The sequence below is a fragment of the Larus michahellis genome, chromosome 2, assembly GCF_964199755.1.
Source record: "Larus michahellis chromosome 2, bLarMic1.1, whole genome shotgun sequence".
NCBI classification, from domain to species: Eukaryota; Metazoa; Chordata; class Aves; order Charadriiformes; family Laridae; genus Larus; species Larus michahellis.
In genome coordinates, this window is record NC_133897.1 from 143,817,410 (window position 1) to 143,838,100 (window position 20,691).

Below are 20,691 nucleotides of genomic sequence, written 5' to 3' on the forward strand. Positions count from 1 at the left end.
TCTAAAACCTTAATCCACTGTGACAAAGAAATGCTTTGTGGTCCCCATAATGGAGTTATATGGGAGGCTGGGGTTTTGTCATATAAAAGAGTTGTAGTCTGGTCTCACAGATTCTTTTTTGGAAGATAAGCTTTTATTCTAGTGTACTTGCAAAGCAATTTCAAATGATAAAAGCATAGCTTCTCAAAGATTAGTTTCAAATAGTTTCCTATTACATGAATAGGTTAAACTGCGATTGGTTGTGTGCTGTGTTGGGTTTTTTTTCTGATCTGTGGGGTATTGTTGTTGTTTTTAATGGGATGTTTTTTGCCTTACTAGGAATTTTACAATGAATTGGCTCCTTTGTCAAGAATCTCTTCAGGCACCCTCCCAAGACTTTTTTTTGCGACTAACACAGTCATCACTGTTGCCTTTCTATATTTTAGTATTAATTATCTGCCTCTTTTCTGTAACTCAGGTCATTTTTAGGAGAATATGGTAAGTGACTTATTTATACTGAAAAATAAGAAATTAAAAATGAGCGGTTCACAGATGTCTAAGTGAATGGTCGTGATGTTGCTTCAAAGTTTGTTGCACCATTGAGCTTGCAGGGTGTGAGCACCAGTGGAAAGGCCCACCAGAGGCTCCTAAAGAAAGTCCTTTAGTGACAAGCTTCTTGAGCATCCCTCCAGTCAGGACAGGGAGTTGTGATTGGTTTGTTTTCCAATAGGTGCAAGTCCTGCAGAGCTCTGGTTAATGTTTTGTGATATGTTTATGTCTCTTCCTATTGCCAAGGAGAAAGATATTTTGTCTGTTTTCCCCTTCCAACAGCAAAGTTATCTGACTGTTGATAGAGAATTTATTTCCCTGTTTTGGGTTTGGTGGTTTTTTTGGTTTTGGTTTTTTGGGTTTTTTTTCCAAGTTTACGTACTGTGAAGGATGAGATGGGTGGATGGGTGGAGTCGAGAGGATTTCAGATTTCTAATGCTTCACTGTGTTTTGGGGTTTTTTAAAACTCTTGTTTACTGTGATAAGGTCCATCAGCCTTTGCTGCTCAGAACAGAGCTGAAGTAAAACTGACTCAATTATTTTTAGTTTCACAGTGATTCACAGTTCCCTTGAGAGAACAGCTAGTGGAGCTGTCTGTTTACAGACTAAGAATAGCAGCACTGTAGATCCTAGCGTAACTTGTCTTGGAAACTCAATGGCTAGGAAATTACCTCTTCCTGGTAGAAGATGAATGGTGTAACTTCTGTGGCATTAGGGCAAATTTCTTCTTTGTCTACAGCAAAAATCAATAGATTTTTTTTCAAGGAACAAGATTTCTAATAGATAAAGATTATACAGCTATAAATGAAAATGTTTGTCAGGTTGGGTGTGTGGCAGTGTATTCAAAACAGTGAAAACAACTTTGATTTTTTGCTGGTGATTGAAATAGCTATTTCAGTGACTCCATTATGTCCAACAGCTTTTTAAAGAAAAGCTTAAAATAAACCTTCTTCCCCTTCAGGTTTTTTTTTTTTTTAATTTTGAAGCAGTTAATAATCTCAAATATTTTTCAATTTGTTGTGAGAAAGCTTATTATAAAATTGTAACCTGAAATCACATCATGGTAGAATAAAATGTTGTCTATTGTGTGCCTTGCTATCTCATTTGTAGAAAGCCATTTGTTGTAAGATTTTGGTTATGATTTTTATTTATAATGTATTACTAGAATTTTTAATAATAGGACTAAAAACTGGTTTTGTTATCTTTCTTTGTCATAAAAGGGTGTACACATTCCATATGCAATTATCATCCTACAGATTCTGTAATTCTTTGCCAAGCTAATGATATGAAGAAACTTACTTAGAGTGCACGTACAGCATGCTTCATCTACATGTTTGCGGAGTATGCATGCTCTTAAATTAGACTGTCTCTTGTTGCTGAATTACCTTAAAATGGGATTTATGGTCATAGGCAGTGATCCCATTGTATTAATTCACATCCATTGCTCCAGAGAGGTTACAGTCCAAAACAAGGGACAGCGGGTACTGATAGATCATTGATGAAGTACAAAAACCAAATAAGCAGTGCAACAATACTGTATGATATGACACAGAGTGATCTCAGTATACTGCTGACTTAATGGTCATAAAAGTATTCTTATTGGCACCTTTGCCTGAGATAATGTCTGAATTAAGTGATGTCTCGTTTTCTCCAACTGCAGTGGTGAACCACTGAAAGAGACAGTTAAACTTGAGGATGGTCGAATTGGAGAGAGGCCAGAAATAGTTTATCATGTAATTCACACAATTTTACTTGGTTGTCTAGCGATGTGTTTGGAAGGGTAAGTCTGATTTTGATGTATCTCTTTTGAAAGCAACAGAGAGTTCCTAACTGGACGTGATACACCATTCACCCCTCTGAAATTCACCCCTTTTCAGAAATGTATTTGGCATATAGTTGTACTTAGTAGGGGAGAGATTTGACTATAGAGTGGATACAGGTATATGATAAATTGTGCTTGGTCTCTTTAATGTTTTTTCCAAGCTTTAATGCAGCCAAAATCTGAGACATTAATTGAAGCAAATTTGTATCACTTTCTTTATGATATTTAAGTGTAATTTAAGTGTGCTGTAATTCTTTTAATATTGTATTCTAGCAAGATCTTGTGTTCTAGCAAGATCTTGTGTTTTGATGAACAGTGTATGTTCTGGATTATTGGGACATGGAAGATTTCTTATCCATCTTCTCGTGTCTAGGCTAGCGTGAAGTATACCTTTTCGTGGCATGATGAAGCAGTAGTAAAACTATTTTTCAAAGATATTGTGTTAGTCCTTAAAACTACAGAAGCTAATAATGTTTGGAAGACATTATTGTTCTAATCTTGGCTCTCAGCTAAATCAGCTTGAAGGTGGCAGACTTGTGTTTGTGTTATGCTCGTCATCCTAAAATCTGAATATTCACAGATTCTTAAAGTGAGCGGACTGTTGTGTTACCACGTAGTTGTCTTAACTTGATTAGTCTATCCTTAAGAGGCAGACAATACCAGCAAATCGTAAAATGTTTTTTAAATATTTTCCTTTCCTTTCTTCAGGAACTTCCTTATAGTGCAGTGTCTGTACAGCTTTGCTGAATAGCTGCTTTTTATCCTTGCTTGGCTGGAAAACCGCAACAGCCAAGTGACTTTACTAGTCTCTTTGTTTTTCTTTCATCCTCCCCTGAACTCTGTGAAGGATTTTGTCATCTTTGACCTTGGATCTTGCTCCTACATCTTGCAGCAGATAATCAGGTGCCTGTTCTTCTGCTAGAGATTTCCTTGGTTTACCCTTCAGTGACATCAAATTTGATCTCGGGTTGCTTGAACATCCAAGACTGTGTTTGACACATGAAAAAAATCTGAATGTTTTTATAAATAGCTTGAGTACAGAGGCATGTGCAGAGTCCCAACTAAGTTATTGCAATGTTTTTCAGAACAAAATATCTGTGGACCCCTTATGTTTGCATGCTTGCTGCATTTGGTGTGTGCTCTCCTGAACTTTGGATGACGCTTTTCAAGTGGCTTCGACTGAAAGCTGTGCACCCGATATTGCTGGTGAGTTGCTGTTACCAATGTCTTGGGAATTACAGCTAGCAAGCAAACTTTTCAAACAGCAATTACCTAAGAGCTATAGAAGAACCTGTTAAAGGAATGTGTAGTTCCGTGAGGTCACTGGATCTTGTAAAGTCTGCTTTTTCTGCGTCTTTCATTCTTAATGTCACAATTTCACATGTTCTCTGGCACCTGGTGATAAAGTTGTGTTCACGCTACAGCCTTTCCTTATAAGAAGCAGGGCTGTCTTCATCTCTCTTTTACTCATCTGTTTAATTTCTTTTAACAAATCTTTGAGACCTCAAGCTCCCTGTCATTGTGCAGTTTTTAGCAACTTTATGCATTTGTTTTACTAATAAAATAAGGATAGGATATTACTTACCTTGATTTCAAGAGGCTAGTAGGTATAAATATTTTATACTTACACAGAGATTCACTATGTCACTTGTGAAAATGCCGTACACTGTTACATCAGAAACATTGACAGTGTTCTTCCAATCAAGGAGTGACAATATGTTCATGTACGTGGTAAATACATTCCTTTATATACCTCATGCTTTCTGCCATATAGACCTGGTTTTTTACTATTAACACAGTAGATGTGTTAATAGCTTATTACCAAGAGAATGCCTTGTGTGCATTCTTTACTAAATGTTTCCTGTACCACGCGAGCTATTTTCTCCTTTTTGCAAAGCAAAATTTATATCAGCTAGAATGATGGTGTGCTGAAAAATGAGTTTCTGCGTTTTGCACATCAATAGTGTCAATCTGACCAAAAGCATCAACAAGATCAGAGGTTTGAAATGCTTGTTTCATGCTTTTTTCCCTTTCTCAGACTATCTCATTGTGTTTGTATGTGAGGTGTTTACTTTTCTTCTGTTCTCTACATCGTGTGCACATTGCATCATTGTTATTTTTGAGTTGTAATTAACCATCCCTAATATTGATGGTAAAGTTATCATAGGTCAAATAAGTTCTTCCATGCTAAATGAGGCAAATTCTTGTTTGTGGAGAGTTTCTGCCTAGTAGAAAACCGCAAATTTTCACCTACTGTTACTCTAAGGTTTCAGGCATAAATGTAGCCTGCTATATGAACAGAATCAACAGGTAGTCCAAGGCTGGAGAACAGTCCATAATCCATTTCTTCTAACATGTATTTTCTAGGCACTTATTCTGAGTATGGCAGTTCCCACAATAATTGGATTCAGCTTGTGGAAAGAGGTAAGAAAAGTACCTTTTGTGAAAAATACCTTTTGGTTTTTGTTTTGTATGTAGGCACAATATGAGTCAACATGATGGGCAAATATAATGAAATAACCTGGTGAAATGAAATATATATGATGAAATAAAAGCTGTCATCCACTGAAAATATGTTTTGAGGTTTTTTTGAAAAACTTTACATTTTTCAAAGTGAGGTATTTGACAATTTAATTTGTTAACGATCTCTTGTTGTAATTAGGAAGTATTTACATTTAAACAGAGACTTTATTATATTCAGCTATTATGCTTTGGATATATAAATGTGACTCAACAAAGAAAACACTGCCAAATAAAAACTCGGAATGTTGAAAACTGTGTTGCTTCAGTCTTGGTTTTAGTGAGAGGGAGTGAGGTTAGATGGAAGGAAAATTATGGGAGGCCTTACGCAAATAATCTGTTTGAAAAGCTCCCATCAAATTGTAATGGAGTTAAATCCTTTGTGCAGAGATGGTGTAGAGGTATGTATATCCTACAGTATGGGAAGAAAAGCTACAGATATTCCCACGTTTAAAATAAATACCTAGATGTTAACTGCAAGTCACAGACAGACTGGGGGAAAGATTATTTGGAAATTAGTTTTTAAACTTCCTCAAGTGCAATATCCCATAAAGTATAAGTGTCTACTATACTGACATAGCTTCAAAATAGGTAGTTTGAATAGTTTTATAAGAATTCAAGGAATTATTTTTTAAAAAAAGCATTCAAATATAAGCCAGGCTTGACCAACAGTATTTTAACAGATTTTGTAACATCTATTTTATCACAGAAATTTTGGTTGCAATTTAACCTGACACTTTACACATTTCTGCCAGAACAATAGATATTGTCCTGAAAAAAACCTACAGTTGCTCAAAAGAGTTATGAAATGTATTACAATAGAGGAAATTGGTTAGTTGACCAAAGAATTCTTTTTCGGGTTATGTTTCAATAAAAGCAGTGTCGGGGTTTGGACTCTAGAGGGCTTCATCTATTGCAGATCCAGCTTTTGCTTTTAAGCAGTGGTGAACAGTTTGCGCTCCAGGTCCATAACTCATCCCTGAGCTTGCAAACTTTGATTAATAGTAACGGGACAGTAAAATGCCTTGGGGCTCTGAATCTGTTACCGTGGCTATAAATGGCTGAGTGTACAGCTCAGCATCTTTCTGCTTGGCTGCGTTCTGACTCAGTCTGGCACAGTCCCTCACCTAACTAGATTTTTCTGAGGGCTCTGATTGATAAGTGAAGCTGGTTCTCCTTGGGGTGGCAGTAGCGGTTCCTTTTTCTGTCTTCTGTTCCAGGGACAGTTTACGCATGTGTGTAATGACACTGCTACAGCTTTGAGCCCCGACGTGAACATATGGCAGCTGTTCTTGTGCTGCCCTAGCATGTCTGGTTGTAGACTGCTGTCACTTGACGGCTGAATTGTACAAGTAATGGGGGTGGAAACTCCTCAGTTAAAAGCGGGCTCCCGTTTCCAGCTGTCTCAAAGTTGTCCCTTTAGTCTGGCATAACCTGTAAACTTTATCCTTTTCAAAAAGAGCTGGCATCCAGTAGCTTTCACTTACCATTTATAAGAGCATGAACATGCTCCAGCCCTTCAAGGCTGAACAGCTTCTAGTCATGCCTTCTTCAGATAACTACTCAAAATGGCTTTAGGACTTACAAAATGGCTGAATAGGAGCCAGCAGTGTGCCCAGGTGGCCAAGAAAGCCAACAGCATCCTGGCTTGTGTTAGAAATAGTGTGGCCAGCAGGACTAGGGAAGAGATCATTCCCCTGTACTCGGCACTGGTGAGGCTGCACCTCAAATGGCGTGTTCAGTTTTGTGCCTCTCACTACAAGGAAGACACTGAGGTGCTGGAGCGTGTCCGGAGAAGGGCAACGAAGCTGGTGAGGGGTCTGGAGCACAAGTCTTATGAGGAGTGGCTGAAGGAACTGGAGTTGTTTAGCCTGGAGAAAAGGAGGCTGAGGGGAGGCCTTACATGAAGCTACATGCTACAGGCTTCATGTAGCATGTAGCTGTAGCATGTAGCTTCATGTAGCATGTAGCTACAGGCTACAGCTACATGAAAGGAGGTTGTAGCGAGGTGAGTGTCGCGACAGGGGAGGTTTAGATTGTACTTTACGAAAAATTTCTTCATAGAAAGTGTTATCAAGCATTGGAACAGGCTGCCCAGGAAAGTGGTGGAGTCACCATCCCTGGAGGTATTTCAAAGATGTGTAGATGTGGTGCTTAATGACATGGTTTATTAGTGGACTTGGCAGTGCTAGGTTAATGGTTGGAATCGATCTTGTGGGTCTTTTCCAACCTAAATGATTCTCTGATTCTAAAATTGCCCCCCATCTCAGTAAAGGACCTGTTGTTCCTTTACCCCCCAAACCTGGCAGGATAGGGAAGCTGTGGTGCAGGCTTGCAATCTGGGCTGGTCTCAAGGAATTTGCATTCTCTCTAACTTCACAGAATCCCTCCTTTTTCCAAAATGTTTTTCAAGAGCATAAACTGAGATATCCTACTTCATACAGTATAGTGTACTTTCCTTCACTGCAGTCATTGAAGTAAAAGTCTGAGGAAAGTCCAGAGCAGATTACCCACATAATGCTCCTCCAGGAAATTTCTTCTCTCCTTTCCTGCTTGCACAGCACTTTTCCATCAAATCACAACAGTCCAACCGCTCCTGCTCAAGCAGGTTTACCATGAGGGATTTGTCAGCTTCTTGGTTCAGTGTCCTTATTGATATGCATTCGCATATGAAAACCTGAAGTGTGGTTTTGCTGCATTTAAGGCTAGTTAAAGTTGATGAATGTTGTTGCCACGTAATTTGGGGGGGGGGGGGGTGTTCCATTTTTTTTAATTATAAGTATTATAATAAAATAGAGAGAGATGAGAACTTGTGTTTAATGTACTTATTTTGGAGAAGGTCTCCTGCTGTCAGGTAAGTATAAACAGCATGTTTTGCAAAATATTCAAACAAAAATACCAGTCAGGAGGGAAAACTCAGATGAAACCCATTTCTGTTATGTTATTTAAGGCCTTAATGTAATGAGGTGCTCTATAGATTATTTTTTTTAACTGTAAGTAACCAAAAATATGTTTCCATCAGTTTCTCCCTAGGATAATGACAGAGCTTTCAGAACTACAAGAATTCTATGATCCTGATACAGTAGAACTCATGACATGGATAAAGTAAGTATGAAGTCTTAAGTTTCTATTTTACTTCTTTATGTCAGGGTATTTTTATCTCAGTGTTTTGTGGAGCTACCTGTATGAATCTTGAGTTTTCCCTTGCTAAGTCATTACATGATGTAGGGGTAGATGGGAGGAGAAATGTGTATTTAAAGTTTGGTATTAGAACGAAGAATTTATCATTGATTACAAGAGGAAAAGATCATGAAACATGCAAGCAAATCACAGGTATCATCATTGCTAGACCCAATTCCCAAATAAAGGTGGACATCTTAGTGCTTGGTTCTTTGCACACTAACTTCTCAGTAGATTAGAGGATTCATGTTGATTGTAATTCCACAGGGGACAGAAACGCTGAAATTTTTGTGTGCACAAGCCAGTAAAATGAAATGCCTGAATGTGAGGATTTAGAGACTTCAGTCAAGAAACATTCAGTTTAACATGTATGATTCAAACCTCCCCTTTGACCAGAAGGCTGGAAAGGTTCTTATCTGGCTGGCTAGGCAGGGCATAGCAAATCCTGACCTATATTATATAGTTCATGCTGAGCCATATACATAGTTAATTCTGAGTCAAGTTATTTTCACAGATATATTTTTCTTCTCATCAAAAGTTTCAGAACTGGGTCCTGGCCTCATTCAGTCTAACTTTGAACTATGTCATTAGGAAGTATACTTCTCTGAAAGTTAGATCCCATGTGTTCAGATAACTAACTTACCTTCAACTGTATTTTTTTTTAGATTATTTTCTGTATTTATGTAGTCTTTAATGTCAACCTGTTCATCTTCAGAAAAGACAAGGCTGGTAATTATGGTGTTCCAGCCAATTTCTTCTTTCTGTTAATAATAGTGTATGTTGTTTGTCACTCCTGTAGCTCTTCAAGGCAGCAAGTGGAATAATGCCAAGTACCTAATGGCTTTTGCATTAGTCTGCATATATTACACTTCAAGTACATAATTAATCATGGTGAATTGCACTGAGATTCACTCAGCTAAGAGCAATTTGACTGCCCTTATTTGTAGCAGCTGTTCATATTTTTAATGGAAATAAGGAATTTTTTTTTTAAGGATATACTTAGATGTCCATATTGGAATTTTAATTGAATGTCATTATTATAGTATATTTTCTTAAAAGTTTCTCTCTCATAAAATGAATTTATTTTGAATTTTCTCTGCAGGAAAAGTTGCCCAAAGTCTGTAATGAAGTGTGACAATGACTGTTTTCTTTCACTAATGCAGGAATACAAATAGTCAAAAAATGAAACCAAACCCAGAAACTTAATTACTGTAGGTGTTATTCTTTATCATGAGACTATTTACTTGTAGATGATTAAATACATATTCCTAGAGATCAAATGAAAATAATCACAAATCTTTCCCTTCCGAGATAACATCATGTGGTTTCTCCTTCTACCTACCCTCCCTCCCAAGCTTGTTTTGTCACAAGTCAGCAATCATTCAGAAAAGCAATAGTTTGATACGTTCCAGGACCTCTCTGAATGGTGCTCCATGGATTGCAAGGAGAGGAGGAGAATGGCCATCAGCCCTTGCCCCAGCAGGAGACCTTCCTTGCAAACTCCGTATTGCTGCAGGTCTGAGCTTTTCCTGGCAAGGAAACTACTGCCACTGCAGCATTAACACCAATTCTGATTAGACCCCCAATGATATCTTCATGCACTCCAATTCATACTGCAGCATTTTATGAGATTCACAGGGTTTAAAATTAAAAACACTGTTTTGAGAAATGCATCCTGTACTCAGATGTGTATGTTGATGTTGCTTTTGCAGACGACAGGCTCCTGTGGCTGCTGTGTTTGCAGGCAGCCCACAGTTAATGGGTGTGATTAAGCTTTGTACCGGATGGATGGTGTCGAGCTTGCCTTTATATAATGATGATGATCTTCTAAAAAGAAATGAAAATGTGAGTGTCCAGTTCCATAAATGTGTGTGTATTATCAGTGATTTATAGCCTGTTCCATCATGTAAGACTGATGTGCTTAAATGAGATGTGTGGGAGTACTGTAAATGTTAATGCTCCAAAGAAGATGACCTCGTAACATTCCTCATGACACACACATTTACATTGCTCTTCTGTGCCCCCAGGGCCACCTGGCAATGCAAATTATTTGTTTGGTCCCACTGCATGTGAGCAGCATTCCAAATACCATGACCCCCAAATATTTAATTTATCAATGATTTTTGCATTACATGAACATGTTTTCTTAATTTATAGATTTATCAGATCTATTCAAAGAGGTCAGCAGAGGATATTTATAAGATACTGACATCTTACAAAGCCAATTTTCTGATTATTGAAGATTCAATTTGCAATGAAGTGGGACCTGTAAGAGGATGTAGAGTTAAAGATCTATTGGATATTGCTAATGGTCATGTAAGTAACAGTAAGAAAAAACGAATGTTTGAATGCATAAATAATTCATTTTGAAAGAAATAATCTTATAATGCTGATCTTATTTTTCTGATTGTAATTGGCATGTAGGCAAAAACTAAAAAGTTTTAAAAGTGGTCAATTAAGTTTTGGTTTGTCTTTCTTACATGCCTGTAATCTTACCCCATACTATTTAACTGCCCTAATCCCTCCTAATACATCAGTATCTAGCTGTGCTGGTTTTGTGCCAATCATTAAATACCATTTAAATATATATAAATGTTTAAGACTGTAACAGCTGAAGAGGTTATTACAAAAGCAGTAAAGCCCCGCCTCAGCGGGTATTCTTTACTAACTTTAAAGATGAAATTTTGAAATGGATAAACCCAGTTCTTCTAAGACTCTGCCTGGGGTGAGGACCAGTCTGCCATTCAATTCAGTACAGCCTATTTGGTAATGATGAGGTTATGAGTTTGGTTCAGCCTTCCACTTAGCTTAGTACCCCAATAGATAGTTTAAGCCACAGCTGTTAGAAAGATTGGTTGAATAAACTGTAGAGTTACAAAGATACCCATGAATGCTGCTTCAGTCATTGCCATGCTGTGTCTGCTCTGCATGCTGATGGAGCTGCTCTTGCTGCTAAAGTAGGGAGTAGGATGAGGTTTATGAAGTGGTCTCATTACCACTTCTGCTTCCTGGGAATTCATCGAAAGTTTTTAATTTAGAGAGGCAGGAGTGGCTGTAAACTCACTTAGGGTTTGGTTGCTTATGCTCAGGTCACCAGGGGAGGAGGAGTCACCAGTTACTTCTAAGCCATCACAGGTTAGCTTCATTTACTTGGTTTCCTGACTAAGAAAAAGAACTCAAGCATCTGTTTGACGTTACAGCCTGTTGTATGTTAACTATACCAAGTTAATACTTGGTTTGAATGCTTTTTTTTTTTTTTTCGAATGGGGAGGTACATATGTTTCTTGTATATAGTCTTACATTCCATTCTTGGAAAAATACAAGCTGTTCATCTGTGTTAGGTGTTTTATAAGTTCTACTTTGGATGATACACGTTTCAAAAGAACTTGTAATGCAAGCATTTGATTTCTGTACTTGCTTTCATTTGGGGGAGTAATTGTGGGGGTGATATGTTTTTAGGGAATTACTCTTTAATTTCCCCAGGAATCTACAAATGGTGTCAGTTTCACTTGTAGGTTTCCTGGACAATTTATCCATGGATGATAATGTCTCTGTTTTTCTATTAACTTCCTTACCATTGCTGAGATCTATGCTTTTTCTTTCTTTGATTTGCTGCTAAAATCTTGTATGCTGTGATTATTTCATGTTGTAACCAATACACTATACGATAACAGAGTGTGTGTGTGTATGAATAACCATCATCATTGATGATCAGCATATGTTATCTCTCAGTCTCTTCTCAGATCTGTTTTTGCATGAGTAAGCTTCCATTCCCTCTTCACACTTGGGATGTCAGCTGGAACAATTAACCACAATTTCAGGATTCCGTTCCCTCGTACTCCTGCATCTCTCATCTACACGCTTCTTGCATCCTTCTCTCTTGCATATCTCATCTCCACGCTTCTTGCATGCTTCTCTCTTGCACATAATCCTGATACATCCTAACTTCAGCAGCACAGTTGCACTGTCGGGTTTTTAAGTTTTTGTTTGATTCATGTATCAGAATTGGTTTCTTCCTTTAGTTCGTAACACCCAGTTATTTAGCAGTTCATCCTAAGAAACACTTCCCAGTACTTTTCAGAGCAGCTGTTGCTTGTGATAATTTTAATTAAGAGGGGGGAAACATCAAAAGACAATATCCAGTGCAAGGAACCTGTCTTTGATAAATGCCACACACTCTGCACTGTCAGTACACAAAACTAGTCATTTAGTATTTTCGTGTAATTAGGATTGTCAAAGTGACAAGGGTTATCCGATTTATAGTGGAGAGATGAAGAAGGCGAAAAGAAGGTTCATGATGAGAGTTTCAGTTAAAATCTGTTCAGATGAATGTCTGTAATCTAAATCAAAATAACAAAAAAAATGGTATATACATTTAAAGGTAGACAACTGAGCATTCAATATTTTTAGAACAGTGGTTGGCTAGTAATGAACATCACTTATGCTTGCTGTCTGTGGCCGAGTCCATACCGACTTGGATGCTAAAAATGCTAGTTGTAGAAAAAATATTGGAATGGCCAACAGGAATAAAGTATTTTTTTCAGAAAGTTGGCATAGTTTGTTCCTGAATGTTGGTGTGTTTTCTCAGGAAGCTTTGAAACAAAACTCTCAATTTGCTTGCTAACAAAAATTGTCTAGATCATATTGAAAAATTATCAAGACATTGCAAACTAATGGGAGGTAGGGCATATGTAGTTGGAGACTGCAGCATTTCTTTATTCTCAAAGTAAGAGAGACAGTGGAGAGGCTGTTGACAGGTCTATGAATGTGTTTTCCAAATTGCTGTGTTGAAGAAAAGCGTTACTTTCTAGCTTGGACTGTGTCCTATAGTCCTAGTTTATCCTAGATACCTTGTTTCTGACACTGTCTGAGAGCATATAGCTATTGATGGGGCAAGACAGATGTTTTCCAGCAGTCTGTTGCTGAAGGCCTGAAACTCAGGGGAAATATCTTTGCGTTTCGTAGCCACCGGTAGATTTTTCTCCGTTAATTTGTGGTACCACCTTTTTTTAAACCCATGTAAACTTATGCTATCAGAACGAGTAGTGAAGGGATTTCTTCAAGGCTATCAGCTAGTAGATGCTAAAGCGCACAATTTCCTTCCAAGTCAATTGGTTGGAATTTATAGGGTGATACGTGTGTGTGTCTTCAGTCTTTATTAGGTATGTCAAACTTACTTGGCCTGGAAAAAGTAATTGAGAATTTCCTTCCCTACATAGGTAGTTTGCTATATGCAGATCAGGTTTGAAGTACTGGGTAAATGGGGCATGTGGATAATTTCCACTGCTGTTGTTCTTTATTGTGTGAATAAAGTACACTGATTTTAATGTCTACTATCCTGACAAAGGTTTTAATTCACCAAGGCTGTTTTAGATGCTTAAACAAATTATAAGGGAATATATTTTCAGTTTATTGGAATCATACAGTGCGGAAATTAAACGTCTATTGTAAATGAAATTTTCAGAATACAGAAGTAAATTAAATGTACAGAATTATGTTCTGTAACCGCTTATCTTCAGTATTTTAATTAGATCTTCTTTTCTGACAGGTGGTTTGTGAGGAAGGCGACAGTTATGCCTACTCAAAATACGGACGATTTTGTCATGAAATCAAAATGAACTATTCTCCATATGTGAATTATTTCACTCGGGTATACTGGAATAGATCCTACTTTGTATATAAAATCAACACTGTGATATCCTTCCAGTCATGAAAAAGCATGCAAGCTTCTTTCTGAGGATTGACTGTGAATGAAATTCAGTTGGAAAAGTTCCTTTTGATCAAGGAAGTTATTTTTGCAGATACATGCGCGCACATGCAGTGTATTGACAACTTTATTTTACCAGACTGGAATTCTTTGAACTACGGATCAACAGACACATATACCATCCTTGAAGGAAATGGGAAAATATGTCAATTTTACAGTCTCTACAAAGCGTGAGAGTCTTCCACGTTTTTGCATTTTTCTTCCCATTACAAATCATCTTAATCTTCATGTAAATGAGATTTCTAACTTTAGCGTTAGAGAGCTAATGTGGGTAGACTTCAGTAAATGCAGAAAAATTGTTTAAAGAGCTCATTTAAGTCATATAGCTTTTATTTTCTAGCAAGAAAGCAATCAGTATCCCGAGTCTTTTCAAGTAAGTGTTTGGGTTTTTTGGGTTTTTTTTGTTGTTTTAATTCTTCCTGTCTTCCACTATAAACATTTTTATGTTTATCAAACTCACATTCATGCATCTTACGTATAGTTATAGTGTTTGTATAAATCAAGTAAGGAAGATTTTATTTAAACAACACTTCCATAGATTAAGGCGCTGATCTCTACGTTGTTAGAGAGACATTGGTGGAAGTGCTTGAACTTAGACCTGGCAGTAGGAGTTGACGAGGTCATATCTTCGGTTTGGAAAAAACTTGTCTTCAGGATTTTTCCATGCTTAAATGTGGATGTGTGTATGCATAAGTGTGTCTTAGCAGCCATCAGAATGGGCCAGTATACACAAGTATGCCACGCTTGTTTAGACAAGTGTAGCAGGACAACTAGGTTTGCTACTGAGACTTCTGCACTTCTGTTTCACCCCCTCTGTGTGTGTGCTGGTATGTGTGTGTGTGTGTGTGTGTGTGTGTATGGGGAGGGATGGGTGGTATTCATTTCATTCAACTTACTATGTGATAGTTATATTAAGGTAGTGCCATAACTGTAATTTAAAACACTAAAATCACCACCATTAATAAATAATGGTACAGTTGTTCATAGCTATTTTTTACATCAATTATGCAATTACACTGAGATCTTTGAAAATTTGGGAAAGTACTCTGCAGTCTTGCTTCCCTCTAAAATTTGTCTTCCTTATGTGACCCCCTTTGCCTCTACAGCTATTTTTCTTAACAAATTATCTGTTCATCCTCTTTGTTGCTCGTTGATATACCTTCAAGATAATGCTTTATCTTGAAGAATGATGCTTTAATTCCAACTCTGGGCCTAACCCTGGTGTTGTGAATGGAAAATCCAATAAAAGGTAATGGTAACTTTGCTTACATAGGTGTAGCTGGACAAAAAAACAGGATGTAAGTTTTGGAAGAGGTTATTTCCTCTGTTAGGAGTTACCTATAGTTATGGATTCTTGCAACACCTGGCCCAGAGACCAGTCTACCAGCCATGTGGGAACGATTCTTTGGAGCCCAGATGTCTTTAATGAAGAATCTAGCGTAATAGGATGAACCTTCAACTGAAAAATCTGCAGACCGTTCTGCACATGAGAGCTGCGAAACGATCCTTACCGCGCTTGTTGGTAAAATGCAAACTCAGAGATTTTAACTCTGAAATTATTAGGAACTGCAGCACGTTGGTGTATATGCGTGATTCCGATCTGCTCTATGCAGATACATTTGCTTACTTGACACTAACAGGTAGTGCTGAGATTTTTTTAAAACCTATTATCGCTATCGGAGTGATTTAAAAGAAAAAAGCTTTATTTTAAAAGTCAACGTGTCTGTAATCTGTTTTTTCCTTTCAGTTGTATTTTTAGGCCTATGAGTCGTGACAAGTTGTTAAATTATGCATTTTATTTGAAACCAATGTTCAGATGAATCCATCAAATATACTGGATGTGATCATTGAGAGGAACATTTATCAGTATAACTTACAAGTTAAAAGTAAATATCCTTTCTGGGGATGCAGGCATTGTGTTGAGGGTAGCGTGTATACGTGTGTGTGTGTGTGTCTCTGGCAAACGCAGTCGGCATTTATTTGCTTATGCACAAGTGCATGTTTTACTGCACTGAACTGTTTCAGACTTTTCAATTACCACGTAACAAGAGAAGCTGGTGTATTAACTTGAGCTATGGCAAGCCTGCAGGAACCTTCTCTGTATGTGCTAGTGTGGATGTAGATGTAATATTTGGAAGTAAGTTTAGAGTTCCTTATACAGTTTAAGTTTGTTTGAATTACTGTCAAGGAATTACATGTCTGTGTGTCAGTCATTTACCCGCCTGAAGTTAATCATTCGTGAATACCATTTCATAACAGCAATAAGGCATTCCAGGTAGCGAACTTCAGGGTTACAACTGCACTTGGGTGGATGAAGTCGCATAGCTTACGGCTTCATGCCTTAGACTGCCATGCCAAGATGCAATATTTAACCATCCTTGACTGCCTGTTGTGTTTTACCCCAATGCTGTATGTATGCGTTACCACATAGAAAGTAGTTTGAATACTTACATGTAGAGCACACATGTTAAGAAAAACACAAACGAGGCCACCCGTACATCTAAAGAAAACTGTCTTGTAGCACATTGGCCTTTATACATGTTTAAACGAACATGTCGAACTTTATTTGAACTGTGACATAGTTGTTGTTATTAGTTTTGTCATAGTTTTTAAGATGTATTCTTGATACTCCAATTGATTCTGCTTTAGGAGAATCATTTACAATTTTTACCTTGCTTTTTATATTAGAGAAAATTGTATTGCAGCACCATTGGCACAGCAGCCTTAAGTAACGGAAGGAGCCTTTTATGTGGGAGAAATGTTGCTGTTGTTCCAGGAAAAAGGCGTCATTTTTAAAACGAGTAACTGGAAGAGAATCATATCTTACAAAGAAAATTATAAGCTTGAATTTCTTATCCAGCTATGGATTAGCAAAAATATCATTGTCTGTTCTAACCTCCACCTTCTGTGTAAAAGAAACAGGAAGTTTCATGATATCCCTCAGAAGGACAATAACAATAATGCATAATTACATCGGACTTGTACAGACAACCCTAGCTTGGTTTTCAACCAGGTCACAGGTTTAACTCCCTGAAAGGGCTGGGGGAACGTTTTGCAAATTTTGACCTGTTTTGCTGTAGATGTTGCAATTCAGTTGAAACATGTGCCTTGCAAGCTTTTATTAAACAAACAAAAAACTCGGTTTGTGTTTCTTTTTGTGAAGATTTTTTTTTTTTTCTTTTAAATTTCTGTCCCTCTGATTTCTAGAGCTTCCACTGTGTCTTATTAGCCCAGCCCCCCGGGATGCCTGTGTAGTAAGTGGTGCAGGTGGGATGGGCGCCAGCCAGCTAACAGCTGTGTGCTGGGAAGAGTGAGAGTTAAAATAGCAATCGGTGTTGCTGTTTCGCTGGCTTATTTCCTCCTTCACAGTTCCAATTTCTGATACGCTTGATCATAGTAAATGCAAAAAAATTACCTTGAAAGAATAAATTGAGAATCGTGTTCTCAGGCATTCAGCTGTTACCATTACAGTTGTGGATTAAAGTTTAATCAAGCCACAGCTAAACTGACGTGTGCAGTTTTGTCTTAGTCTTAAAAAAACACTCTTTCACTTCCTGAATTATCACATACTTGAACTCAGTTGATAGATTTTGCCAGGAGATATTTGAGACTAATTAAGTAAAGGCATTTCAGAACATAAGCTTCTATTCATGTTATTTTAAAAAAATACTGGTTTTATTTCTTCCAAAGTAAATGGAAATAGGGTTTAATACAATACAATCGTAAATACAGTATCCTTTGCAGGCGTAAGGAGGAGATACACAAATATTGAAGAGGGCCAAAATGTTTAACAGGCATTGAAAATTCTTCAAACTGTTTGCTCTGGTGGCACTACTGTGTACTGAAAGGTAGGAGTTTAGGGACCAAATCTTGTTCTTACCACCTTATTTTTACTAAGTCATCTGCAAATGTCCAAATCTTGTGACCCTTCATCAGCTTTTCCATGCGATTCACATGAACAGGAGCCGCGAGATCAGGTCGTAGGGATTTGTAAGCTGTCATTGAAACGCTTCTTAATGACTGCTGTTAACTACATATAACCTGTCCTTTAACCAAACATCTAAGAGGAGAAAGCGTAGGCTGTTTGCATGAATGCGTGGGCATGCATGTTGCATTTGCATTTCAAGACATCTGGTTTACTGCTGTGATTTGGAGATGTAATGAGTAGCTTCTATTATTGCTAGTGGTGGTTGAATCTGTAAATCCCCTGTATGTTGATGGGCAGATGGGTTCTAGAGTGCTGTGGTATGCGAGATGAGAGAAAAGCTGAGTTTATGCCAACACAAGCAATATTTAATGTGAAATAATACCTCAACATAAATCTGTATAGTCATGCCTTTAGTACTCTTTTTAACACTTCGATGGGGAAAAAAAAAGTGAAAATATTAAAATGCGTAGTGTGTGTTTATTTTAGTAATCATTTTTACTTCACCCATACAGCTAAAAGGAAATATCATCATTATGTTGCTGCACTCGTGCTATGCCAAATGCAGGGCTAGCGATGCCTAAAGGTCTTCTGAATTGTTTGGTACCTCAACTAGATGTTTAAATGTGTAATTGATCTGGCAACATTTTTTATTTCAGCTCAATTGAATCTATGTAATTCTGCCTTTCAAGTGGTGTTTAAGGTTACCTCTTTATTTGGTGGAAGAGAGGTGGGTGTTTAATGCCTTTCAACGTTTCAAACTCTTACTTCAGTAATGCAGAAGAATTGTTGGTGGTGCTTTACTTGTTAACGGTGACGTTGAGCAGTAGCGTGTGTGGCACATGGACGTGTCTATGTGCAGGTATTTAATAACAAATCTAAGGAATCTGATTCCTGTTATCCTCTTTGTTGTCTTGGACAGTTTTTTATCAAAATTATGTATACATAGTAAATATTTTTTCTCTTGTGACAAACTTTTTTTGGGAAAAAAACAAAACTGTAATAAAAGCTAAGCCCAGAAAGTGTGGATTGTTTGGGACACAAACTGTTTATGTTTTCTTTTGAGAAGTCCGATACCCTTTCACAAAAACCACGTAGTTCATAATGAATTAACCGCCTTCCTCTGTTGCGGTAATAAAATGAATTTTGTATTTTGTTGTATTATTGGCATATGCAATTCTCAGTCAAGCGAATGCTGTACAGCATAGTTCAAATGTCTGTCTGAACGGGGCAGCATAAATTCTCTGACAGCTCTCGAGGGTTAGCGGCCTGCTCAGGCTGGATCCATATGTCGTGTTGGGACGTACTGGTGTGAGGATGAGCAGCAAAATGTGAGGTGCTTCATATGGAAGTATTGAACTCGGACTTTCTCCCGAAAGATCCTCCTACAGCAATGTATTGGGTTTGCATGGCAAGGGTTTGGTAGAAGAGGGGAGCTACAGGGCTGGCTTCTGTGAGGAGCTGCCAGAAGCTTCCCCTGTGTCTGACAGAGCCAATGCCAGCCGGCTCCAAGACAGACCCGTGGCTGGCCAAGGCAGAGCCCATCAGTGACAGCGGGAACACCTCTGGGATAATGTATTTAAGAATGGGGAAAAAAAAACCCTACAGTGACTGTAGCTGGAGAGAGGACTGGGAATACGTGAGAGAAATAACTCCGCAGACACCAAGGTCAGGGAAGAAGGAGGGGGAGGAGGTGCTCCAGGCACTGGAGCAGGGATACCCCTGCAGCCCATGGTGAAGACCATGGAGAGACAGGCTGTCCCCTTGCAGCCTGTGGAGGTTAATGGTGGAGCAGATATCCCCCTGCAGCCCGTGGAGGACCCCAGGCTGGAGCAGGTGGATGCCTGAAGGAGGCTGTGACCCCATGGGAAGCCCATGCTGGAGCAGGCTCCTGGCAGGACCTGTGGATCCGTGGAAAGAGGAGACCACAAGAGGAACCCATGCTGGAGCAGGTTTTCTGGCAGGACTGTGATCCCATGGGGGACTCACGCTGGAGCAGTCCATTCCTGAAGGACGGCACCCCATTGAAAGAACCCACACTGGAACAGTTTGTGAAGAACTGCAGCCCATGAGAAGGACTCGCGTTGGAGAAGTTCGTGGAGAACTATTTCCCATGGGAGAGACCCCATGCTGGAGCAAGGAAGCAGTGTGAGCAGGAGGGAGCGGCAGAGATGATGAACTGACCACAACCCGTGTTCCCCATCCCCTGCACCACTCGTGGCTAGGAAGTAGAGAAAATCGGGAGTGAAGTTGAGCCGAAGAATGGAGGGGTAGGGGGAAGAGTGATTTTAGATTTGTTTTTTATTTCTCATTATCCTGCTCTGATTTCATTTGTAGTAAATTAAACTAATTTTCCTGAGTTGAATCTGTTTTACCTGTGACGGTAATTGCTGAGTGATCTCCCTGTGCTTGTCTCAACCCATGAGCCTTTTGTTGTATCTTCTCTCCCTTGTCCAGCTGAGGAGGGGAGTGACAGAGTGGCTTTGGTGAGCACCTGACATCCAGCCAAGGTCAAGCCCCCACAAGCAAGCACATCACCTTACTATGGTTTGAAGAACCCACAACAATTTACTGTCATTTAGACAATTATTCTATCACCCGATGACGCCTCCCCAAATGGGAAGGGGAATCAGGGAAAAAACAAGGAGAGCTGAGCGTTGAAATATAAACAGATTTGATAGACTAAGACTAAATAATTAACATTAATAATACTGAAGAACCAATATTGATCCCAATACCAATATAAATATGCGAGGATTATACTCAGGCCATGCTATCAGCAGGAAGCTGTGCGGTCCCAGCAGGGGACAGCAAATGTGGGACACTGCGAGCGCTGCGGCTTTGGGAGGAAGGGAAGGGGCTCAGGGGTCTGGCTCTGGGGCAAGAATCAGGATCGCAGCCATCGTAGAATAGAAGAAACTCCTCAGCAAACTTTCTAATTTACATTGA

General features: G+C 38.6%; 1 protein-coding gene across 3 annotated transcripts in view; it reads left to right on the forward strand.

Annotated features, from left to right (window-relative positions):
* DPY19L4 (dpy-19 like 4) overlaps positions 1 to 20,099 on the forward strand; it is a 36,070-nt gene extending 15,971 nt beyond the window's left edge. For 2 of the 3 annotated variants that reach the window (XM_074577444.1, XM_074577445.1), the window contains exons 12-19: positions 319 to 477; positions 2,189 to 2,308; positions 3,436 to 3,556; positions 4,718 to 4,774; positions 7,893 to 7,975; positions 9,763 to 9,895; positions 10,208 to 10,366; positions 13,599 to 20,099. In XM_074577444.1, the coding sequence (XP_074433545.1) occupies positions 319 to 477; positions 2,189 to 2,308; positions 3,436 to 3,556; positions 4,718 to 4,774; positions 7,893 to 7,975; positions 9,763 to 9,895; positions 10,208 to 10,366; positions 13,599 to 13,763 (997 nt within the window). In that variant the 3' untranslated portion in view covers positions 13,764 to 20,099. The remainder of the gene's footprint in view (positions 1 to 318; positions 478 to 2,188; positions 2,309 to 3,435; positions 3,557 to 4,717; positions 4,775 to 7,892; positions 7,976 to 9,762; positions 9,896 to 10,207; positions 10,367 to 13,598) is intronic. The other variant, XM_074577447.1, reaches the window with a different exon arrangement.
* Positions 20,100 to 20,691: the final 592 nt, after the last annotated feature.